Consider the following 10695-nt stretch of genomic DNA (forward strand, 5'->3'; position numbering starts at 1 on the left):
GCGAGGATTCATTAATTTACAATACAATATAAAAATTGAGGTACCTTTTCAACATCATAACCTTACAGACCAGAAACTTTAATAGATTTTACAAGCATATATCGTGATAAACAGAATGAATGAAATTATTTATTGTTTTTTCCAAACTTATTTATGCCTGTTATAAAACATGCAGTTTTTAAAATGGTTAGTATCAATTTTTATCTCTTCATAGTCCTCTTTTATTTCAGACATATTTGAATTATAGAAGCATTAACATTCTTATCTTTACTTACTGAAACAGTTCTTTTGCTCATTCTATAGAATTTTATAAATAGAAAGTGCATTATGGAAAACTATAGATTTCAATTTTCTTATTAACATAAAATCCATTACTATAATTTTACAATAATGAAAGCAAAGTTTGTTTATTACTTCACAATCAAACACATATTGTTGATTTTAATGTACTATCAAGAAGAATAGTTGATTCATCAAATGTACAGCCAAGAGAATTTGTTCTATAGATTTTTGATGTCGAAGAGAAGAATGAAAATAGATTTATCAAGGTCAGGCTTTGAGTTTAAGAAAAATTATAATGTAAAAAACAATATCACTATTTTAAAATAATAGCACCCGAGCTTTCATTAATGATAGATTTCATCAAGCCTTAATTGACCAACAAGAATTATACTGCCCGTCAACGTTAATCAATAAAAAAGTAACATTTTTTAAATAATGCTATAAATACTCTTTCAATAAATTTTATAATGATATAAACATAGTAAGGGTAAATTTGTGATAATTAATTATAAAATTGAACTAACTCATACTCTGGGAAGGAAATTTCTGCCATTCCACAAAATATATAGTTAAAAATAAATATAAAATTTCAGCATTTATATCTGATAAGAAATAGAATGTCAGAAGAAAGAAATATAATAATTTAGATAAAATAAAATTTTTCAGATGTATGCCTTGATTTCTTTCAAAATAATTAGGTAATAAAAACCATAGATTTAAAATCATTTAAAAAAATATCTGTGTATTAATTTATTATCAAACAGGTTTGCTATTTTAAATATGTAAAAAATATGGATACATTGTCCATTAATGGTTCATTGCAGAGTTAAAAAATAGAAGAAAATAACTTAGAATAAATTTTTCTCAATTTGAAATGGTACTATACTAATAAAAGTCAGACTACAAAGAAATTATTGACAAAAATCAACACAATTATAAAAAGTAGATAACATAAAGTACAGCGATAGTATAACTTACCAAATTTAAAGGTAATATATAAAAAGCACAACAAAAAAATTAACGAGGTTTGAATTTTTTCAATTTTCGTTCTTGTAAATTTACAAGATTTTTGTCAGATAGCACTTTAGTATAATTTTTTAAGCAAATGTTACTAAAGGTGGTGATAATTTTACAAACAGAATTAAACAATTCAGTTCCACAAATGTCACATTTCTCTTGTAGTGAAAACAAATCACTGTTCTCAAGATAAAATTTAATTAAGTTTACAAGAACTTTATGTTGTGGCATGTTACACTTTTGAAAGTTTTCTTCAAATTCAGAAGTTAAAAGCTTTTTAAAAATACTATATGCATGAATGATTATGTTTAAAATTAGTCTTGAGGGTTTCTTTAATCCTCCTCTATTTACGATGTTTATAAAAGAGTCGGGTTTGTTTTCTGAAATAGGTGCCAAGTGAATCTCACTAGGTTCAATCAGAATATTATGATTAACTACATAATGTTTTAAACACATACTGCATGTTAGATTTAATTTGAAGACACAATAACCAGAAATATATGTAAGAATCTCTACTTCATCACAACTAACATCGACGTTGAAGTCGCACAAGACATCACTGAAATCACAAATGTCCACTTCTTCAACGTCACCTGAAGTATCATCACCACATAAACTGCGAAAGAAAATGTTCCCCAAACTGCTTGAATTCAGAGTGAGGATACTTTTGATTCGAAGTTTTCTCTCACTTTCAATTACATCAATTACCGAAACATGGCAATTGCTACCAGACATTTGCCGGTAAATGCCAAATCTAGACTCTAAACAGTCTGTCTGAAACTTGCCTGTGAGGACATAAGAGTTTCCTTGGTTCAAGAGATGTTCAATTAAGGATATCATGCATCGAGTTGTTTGGGTGAGGGCATAAAAGGTTTCTTCTGACAAACATCCACAGCGAGGCTTCAGTTTCAACTTTTTCCATGCATCTAACCACGCAAGAAAATTTCCAAGAAATTGAAACCTTTCCTCACTTAAAGAGCGAAATGGAAAAGAAGCAGCATTTCGTTTAAGGAAACCTTTCTTAGTGTTCTTTATGTTCATAATATCCCACCACTTTTTTACTGTTTTCAAAAATTGAACAGTAGGTTGCCAGTTTGAAAAACAGTTTTGTTCCCCATATATCTGAATTGCAGCTTGAGTACTTTCATCAAAAATATTCAATGCCAGGTTGACATTTTGTCTCTCAATATTAGTTGGATAAGTTGTCTTAAAAGACAACTTGTGGGCATACTTAACAATCGAGTTTCGTTCAATGATAAAACTTTTCGTAAAAACGAAAAATTTCACATTCACGATTTTGGTAAAATCTTCTAAATCTGGGCACACAAATGTCTTTTCTGAATCTATCTGATTTAGTAAATTATTTCATATGGATTTTACGATGTGCACAGAATCAAATAAGAGAAATAGGGGACGAGAATTATCCACAGGATTTTTAATACAAACTGAATCCTCAGCTTGAAGTTTTAAATGTTGAAACATATTTCGATTAATTCTATTATTATCTGATATGACAGTAAGCACATTGAATGATGAACCATGCAACACCGAGAGAGCAGTTTTGGTAAAATTGGTCAAATCTGAAGCACTCATGTTTTTCACCGGAACTAGTCCAATTATATCTTTATATGTACTGAATATTGAAGAAACCATGAAAGCTTGAACTGATGTTGCCTCAGTATTAACAGCATTTTCAGCAAAACCATACAAAGCTTTGCCCTTGTAAGAAATTGCAGGTTTTACATGTACTTCATCAATTAATAAGCTTACAGTTTTCTCATGAGCTAAAAGGCTTTGGCATTTTTTTGTTAAGTAACTAACATTATTAACATTGTTTGTAGATGGTGATAAGCTGAGGAAGGAAGTTAATCGTTTTAGATGTCTAATAGATGGCAAATAAATTATCTGGCTTTGACGAAGCTCTTCGTAGCAGGCAGCCGATTTAATGTACAAAGAATAGGCTAGCGTTGTCAAGTGAGGACTATACCTTCGACTATTTGGTGATTTTTTGTGAAGCTTTAACTGCTCCGAAACGAACACCTCAAAAGAAAATTCCTCACATGCTTCTGCTTGCACAAACTGATCCCATACTTCAACAGCGGCAGAATACATATCCTTGGAGGATTCGACATTATTTTCCACAGAAAAATTATAAATAAAACTGCATACATTTTCTAGTTCACTCCATAAACTTACTTTAATCGAGCTGTTTAAAATATGGTGCAGGTGCTTTTTAAGATCCAAATGATCTTGCATTATGTATATATTTATATTCATATTATCATCAACTATAATACTTTTTAGCACAACTGGAGAAGGATCATAACTCATATAAAGAACAAAAAATTTTGACTCAGCTTGGTAAACAAGCAGATTTTCTCTACGCAAGAAGTTTTCCATCTTTGCAGAAAATTCATTCACAAATTCCTTAAAATTAGAAATCTGATCATCTTTCACAAATGATGAAATCATCTCACTGTCCATTTTGAGTCTTTTTTCATCTCTACTGGATCTCTGAGTAGTTTTTATTTCACTCAAATAAGGGGGACATCCATCAAATATGCATGGATATGCATCTTCAGTTAAAATAGGGCGTTCTCGTTTTATTTTATGAGTGATTCCTTTGGAGTCTGTAAAATCTTCTTCCCTGATGATCATATGATTTTGGAAATGCTTTTCGCACACCACTGAATGTTTAGATGGTGTAAAGTTTTGCCGAGGGATTTTACGTAGCCACAATTTCTTCCTTTCCTCATTTCTAGGAAATTTAAAAACACTGACATACTCGACACTAGCAGCTTTTGATGTATAATTAGACTTGCAAGCAGGCACACAACAACGGTCCGGCATTGCTAACACTAAAATCTTTTAACGATGTTTAAAAACAGTAATAATTGTGAAATTTCAACAATATAAAAATGTAAACAAAACAATAAGAAAGTTTTACAAAAGAAACTCAAAAATTATAACAAGAAATTAGATAATTCGCTCGAAAATGATCGTATTTATCGCACTGTATACATAAGTAAACAACGCGCATTGCAAAGTTGCTGCGGTCGAGATTACACTTGATGGAAGGCGGACGACTAGCTATGAGTCATCAAAGATTCGGCGGTAGCCGTCATGGCCTTCTATCTTCTCGGAGGTTACGATTTGACTCTATTAGCTCCGACAGCATATATGAATTTGAAAGTCATTTTTATGTAATGCCGTGGAAAATATGTTAAAATGAATAAAAATAATACTTTAAAACATAAACTTAGCTACCACAAGTTTGAATTTTTACAAAAAGCGTAGAAATTTGGCAGTATTGTTTTTTTTTTTTTTTTTTTTTTTTTGCTTCTATTGCAAGCTAAGAAAAAATCCATTATTCCTATGAAAAGAGCCTGTTTACATCTAAGTGCACGACAAATGGATTTCAAGCCCCCAGCTCAAACATACATCAACATCACCAATTCTTTAGACCACGTTGAATAGCCCTCTTTTATCTTGCTTTTTATTAATAATAAAAATAACAGTTATGGGCAACAATAATCAATTGACAAGTAATAAGAATTAATATGAATGATTTTTTAAAATCGTAACAAATATGCATCTTTCTGTTAGTATTTAAATGAACTGATGAAAAAAGAACAAATATTGTTTCTTTTAGACAATTTTTTTTTCTGCATCGAAACAAAAAGTAAAAAAAAAAAAAAAAATATTCTTTATCTCGCATTTGACTTAAGGGCATGTCAGCATGAGACACACTATTTTTAGTGGTCTAATCAAATCCAATACTCTTACAATTTTCATGTAGTTGTTTCTTTTTCAAGAACGAATGTTCTTTTTATTGGACATTCGTTCAATAAAAAGAAATTCAATAACGTAGAATTCCTGGAGAAATTCTATAACGTAGTCATCCTCTCTGACTCCAAAGCCGCAGTCCAAGCTATTGCTTCCTCCGAAGCCCTCGCATCTGCCGACATTTTACATTGTCGTCAAGCCCTTCACAGGCTTGACCAACACAACAAAAATGTCGCCATGCAATGGGTACCAGCGCACTGTGGACTTCAAGGTAACGAAACTGCAGATTTCTTGGCCAGAAAAGCAGCCAAGATTCTACAAATATCTCCTAAGCCAGTTCCTTTCTACACCTCAAAAAGGCTAATTAAAATCTCTCTTCGAACAACATTTGAGGCAAAACTCCAAGAAGCAAATAAAGATAAGGACTGGCTGGTAGGAATCAAAGATATTCCGTCATGGCCAAGAGAAAAATCTGTTGCCCTTTTTCGCCTTGCCACAGGCCATGACTGTTTATGAAAACACCTGTACCGAATCAAAATCTTTTCAAGCCCCTTTTGTCTATTATGTAACCTGCAAGAAGAAATGGAGGCTAACCATCTGAGACGTTGCCCTGCAATTCCTCCTGGGCCTTTGTGGGAACGTTATTGACGGGCGAGATGCATTATCAATGACCTATAGACTCTTCCTTTTGTAGCTCTTGTTTCCGTTTTTTGTTCTTTCTTTGTATTGTTCTCAGCTGCAAATTTGTCTTTCATGTCTGCCATTGGGAATAAAAAAAATGTTCTTTTTATCGAAATATGTCGCCAAGTCTAGGATTCTAGACTGCTAAACTATAACCCATTTTTAATAATCCTATGACAGATATCGTAAAATTCTGCCTGATTTGTTAAACTTGTAATAGTTTTATATTGTTTTGAAAGCATATTTGTATTATATGATCACGAAATAAAACGGAATTATATGTTTACCTAAATGCTATACCGTAATGGTCCTTTCTTAACTTTCAAAGGAGCTTAACTCCCCTGTGACTAGTTTTAACATCGAAAGTGAGTGCAGTTGCCTCAAGGATTGATAAGGTTCTAAATAATCGAGTAGTCCTGATCAAAAATATGTTGTCTGTACCTCTTCCTGATTTTAGCTTTTTGTTCTGATTTAAAAATAATCGATTTTTAGAATAGAAAAATATGGAATTTCGTCCCATCATCGTTTTATTTTCGTTAATAATGCTTCAGAAAATCGCAAATTTCGATAAAATTATCTTAGGAATTGTTAATTGTATTTTATAGATTGTTTCTAACTTTTTGGAACTTAAGTCATTTTATGGGAAAAAAAGTCAATTAACAATTTTGCGTTGTCAAACTTTAATGGGAATTATGTACCTGCCAACCTTACTCCTGAAAAATAATTTTCCTATGTGGTAATCATGTGATAATTGAACAATCTATTGCAACCAAAAATATTTTTACTCCTTGCTAGCAAGTTTTGTTAATTTAAATCAATTGATTTTTTCGAAAAGAATTATTGATTTAATTCGAATGATAATTTTAAGAAGAAATTATAAATTTAAAAAAATTACAAGGCATTAAAATATAGAATTATTTACGTTTTCTTTTCATTGTTTTAAAATTTATAATAAATATATTGCTGTGTTAATGATTTTCATTTGGCAATATACATTACTTTCAGGTTTGTAATAAATTACAGCTCCATCCGGAATTACATTCTAAAAATCTTATAATTATTTGGAATTTCCAGAATACAAATAAAGAACGAAGTGAAATTTTAATAATTTTTTTTTATGCTTTTAAAACATCTATCTTAAAAACCACATTTTATTTTACTAGTGCAAATATCTTCTAGTAAATATAATTTTAATGGAAAATTTTCTAATTGGCTTTTAAAAAAAACGGTTTTAAGATTAATTAAATATTTTATTAAGGTATAAGGCATTACAATTTATTATATCATTTTGAACGTTTAGTAACAATAATAGGTGAAATCAATATTGTAATTTTTGTTTATTTAAACCTGTTTTTCAGTTGTTAATAATGATACATTTCCATTTTTAATAATTGTAAGTCTTGAAATTACATTTATTCTGTATTACTACAAAACTATTTTTAAAGTAGTAATGTAGATTCATTGTTTTCGCCTTGTAATATATCTACTATAATTATGAAATTCAACGAATCGTGAAACGAAATTTCTCAAGTTAATCTTTAAAAAAAATTATCTTTTAATCACAAAATATTTCTTAAATCACATTATTAATCTAATTTTTTTTAAAAAATTTAAAAACTTATATTGCAATTTTTCCGAAAATATTTATTTTTTATTTCGAAAAGAGAATTCGACTTAACAAGGTTTTGAGAAGAAACACTTTGACATAGGAATTTAAATTAACCTTAGGTGGATATATGATGCCAAGGGGGAAAATATTTTTTCGACATAACAAGGTTTTCGAAAAATCAAATTTCGATATATGTATATAGAGTATACTGTAATTCTAACTTAAAAGAATAAGAACGAAACGAAATCCAGACAAAAAAAAGTAATAGTTTTGCTTCTTTATGTCTAAAACAAATTATTCCTAAAAATCCTTATGAATCTGCTGCGATGGAATGTATTCAAGAGTCATACTCTTATTTATTATTTTCTGATGCTTTGTGTACTTTAAAAATCAAGTATCGAATCAGATAGGATGTCGAACCTCATTTGAGAAAAAAATAAACATCATTACCTCCTAATATGAAATTATGTGATGACAAACAACGTCATCATTCGTACCAAAGACAAAATATGTGGAATCAAAGTTTACTTCATTTTCTAAAGTTATAAATGAATATAACTGTTAATTTTTTAATTACTTATATTTTTCTTGTATAATTGTTTTGCAATTTTTTGTATAAAATATAAATATTCTGTTAATAAATGAGTTTTTTTTCTTCATAAGGTGGTGAATCACGAAAGATTTTAAAACCTCCAACCGGACCGCGGTCAAGAAAGTGTGAGAAACACTGAGCTACTACTGGTAATTCTTTTTTCATGACAAGTGACTATATAAATTTTCAAATTATTTTGAGTTGTTCCTTATCCAATTCGCTAAATTATTTTGGAAACTGCTTAAACGTTCTGTTCAAACCAAGTAATTTTGAAATTAACAAGAGTCTGTTTTGTTTTATTTTTTTCTTTAAAAAAATTTCCGTTATTATACTGAAGTTCATTTAATAATACCTTTTTAAATGTACTCTGGTAATGTCTTGATTTTTTTCTATAGCCCATTATTAGACCTATAAATAGATTATTTACCTGAATTTTATTCATCCCTTTATTAGGTCTATAAAAAGTTTGTTTGAAAGAAAAATATAGAAATATATTTACTGAATAACAGCACTATCACCTGTCTGCTAAACTTTCAGTGCATTTTGTTTTTCTATGTTCTTGAAAGAAAAATATAGAAATATATTTACTGAATAGCAGTGCTATCCTACCTGTCCGCTAATCTTTCAGTGCATTTTGTTTTTCTATGCAAACAATGAACTTACAGAAAAAAACAATTTTGTTATTTTAAAGTTTAATTGTTCGTAATGCTAATTTTTATTTTTATTTAAACATTGGTGTTTTATGTATTTAATCCTTTTGATGATAAGTCAACTTAGTAGTAAATTTAATATTTTAATGAAAGAAAATGAATATAGTTTAAAATGATTTAAATTAAAAACAAAACCGTTATAGGGCAAAAGAAGATTCAAAATTAATTAAATTACTTCAACATTAAGATATTTATGTGTGGAAATTTTATAAATAATAAATGTTCAATTTTTTATATCTAAATAAATCACTTTCTAAGCTACAAAGATTAGGAGACGAAATTACTAAAAGTCAGCAGTTAAAAATTTGCGTAGCCTCCATTTCTCGTTTTAATACAGTGTGGCGGCATGATATCTCGTACTCACAGTGTGCTAAGTGCCGAAAAAAAATGATAGAAAAATATCTTGTATTTGTGGTGAAATCGACACGAGTATTTATTAAATAGGCGATTAGAAAGTCACACGTGTTATAATCAGGGCTGATTGTGTTCCGGAAAAAATCCGGATTTCCGGAATTTTTGCTATCAGTGATCCGGAAGTTTCCGGAGATCGAAGGTCCAGAAGTTTAAAAGAAAATCATTGATCACAGAAGTTTCCGGAAATCAAATTTTCAATGGCGGAACTTAAAAACACAGTTTACTTTATTTGTTTGTAAGGGAGAGCCAGAAAGGTACTTTATAAGCTTATATTCATGATTAATATTAATTTTTTATCAGTAAATAGTTGTTATAATCCTAAACTCTAGAAAGAAAGACATATTTGTAAATTTTAATTTCTTCTCCAGGTCATCATAGGTATATGTAAATGGTATAGGTATGTGTAAAATTTTAAATATATTTTGAGTAAACTAAGAAATATTGAGAAAAAGGGAAAAAAAAACTTGTTCAAATGTTTTTCTAATTTTTCAATTTAAACTGTTTTTGTTTTTTTTTTTAACTCAAGAAATTTTCCGGAATTTTGACTTGGGCTCACAATCACCCCTGTATAATAGTACTGTAGTTAAAATAAGTATCTGGATTTTCAAAATCGCGTGGGACAGTTTAGCTAAAACTGCCAAAGAAAACGCGATTAAAAAAATCACTTAAATTTGCTATGAAATCAACTGAAATAAAGCGTGTCAGAAAGTGATTTATTTAAATGCACAATTCGAACATTCTGTGTTGTAGTAATATTGTAGTAAAAATTCCGACATTTTAAAAATCACGTGGAAAAGCGTATCAGGATTAAATTGGCACTATCAGAACGCATCAAAAAGAGAATTTAAAAGCGTGTTTCAGTTTCATGTGTCGTAATAATACCTTGCTAAAAATATTAGAATTTTCAAAAAACCATGTAGAAATCTGCTGCAATAACTGCCGAAAAAACGATTCAATATAACGATTTAATTGGCGCAAATAATGAGGCACGTCAAAATTGATCATTTAAATATGTGATTCAATACTTGCGAATCATACGTATTAAATGTATCAATTTTAAAAAAACTAAAATTAGTAAGAAAAACTATCAAAAAGTCATTTGGACGTTAGAATTATTGTATTAAAATCCATCCTATAATTCATAATTTATTAAATTTTTCGGTTTCTTTTATGAAATTATTTCAATGAAATAGAAATGGTATTTTTTAAAAGAAAATATAATATTTCTAATAACAATATGTTGGTCAAATTATAAAAAGAAACATTTATAGACATTACATGAGTATTAAAATCAAAATAAAATATCTAAATTCTTAGGTAAAGAAATGAGTTTCCCTAATTACCATTTTCAACCGGACATATGTACATGCGCCAAGCTTTTGTATATGTACCAAAACCAAATTCATAGCTATACTTGATATAGCAGAAGGATTACGAATTCAACTAGCAGACATAAACATACTTTTAAGATTATTATTGTAAAACAATTAAAAATCTTAATATCTCTAATTTCATATTTAAAAATAGTCTTTTATAGGTCATAACGTTGTCAATGACGTTAATAAAATTTATTTATAAAATTGCGGTTTCGCCAATGGAAGGTT

The 10695-nt window shown here is 29.1% G+C and overlaps 3 protein-coding genes across 3 annotated transcripts in view; 2 read left to right on the plus strand and 1 right to left on the minus strand.

The window, feature by feature from the left end:
• LOC107449419 (uncharacterized) overlaps nucleotides 1-10695 on the plus strand; it is a 34223-nt gene that overhangs the window by 16668 nt on the left and 6860 nt on the right. The gene's annotated exons all lie outside the window — the stretch shown is intronic.
• LOC122272371 (uncharacterized) lies at nucleotides 2650-4149 on the minus strand. The gene has a single exon (XM_043055970.3). The coding sequence runs from the start codon at nucleotides 4147-4149 to the stop codon at nucleotides 2665-2667; it is 1485 nt and encodes a 494-aa protein (XP_042911904.3). The 3' UTR covers nucleotides 2650-2664.
• Nucleotides 4423-5601, plus strand: LOC122272370 (uncharacterized). Its single transcript, XM_043055969.2, has 2 exons — nucleotides 4423-4502; nucleotides 5115-5601. The coding sequence occupies exons 1-2, from the start codon at nucleotides 4423-4425 to the stop codon at nucleotides 5599-5601; spliced, it is 567 nt and encodes a 188-aa protein (XP_042911903.2).

The sequence above is a fragment of the Parasteatoda tepidariorum genome, chromosome 2, assembly GCF_982258835.1.
Source record: "Parasteatoda tepidariorum strain Cologne lab strain chromosome 2, Ptep-v5.0, whole genome shotgun sequence".
NCBI lineage: Eukaryota > Metazoa > Arthropoda > Arachnida > Araneae > Theridiidae > Parasteatoda > Parasteatoda tepidariorum.

Bases quoted from the DNA above. Each gene is read 5' to 3' on its own strand.
- LOC122272371 (XM_043055970.3), bottom strand. From the start codon at position 4,149: ATGCCGGACCGTTGTTGTGTGCCTGCTTGCAAGTCTAATTATACATCA.
- LOC122272370 (XM_043055969.2), top strand. From the start codon at position 4,423: ATGGCCTTCTATCTTCTCGGAGGTTACGATTTGACTCTATTAGCTCCG. The intron at 4,503-5,114 runs GTAATGCCGTGG...TTCTTTTTCAAG, and splicing joins AATTTGAAAGTCATTTTTAT to AACGAATGTTCTTTTTATTG.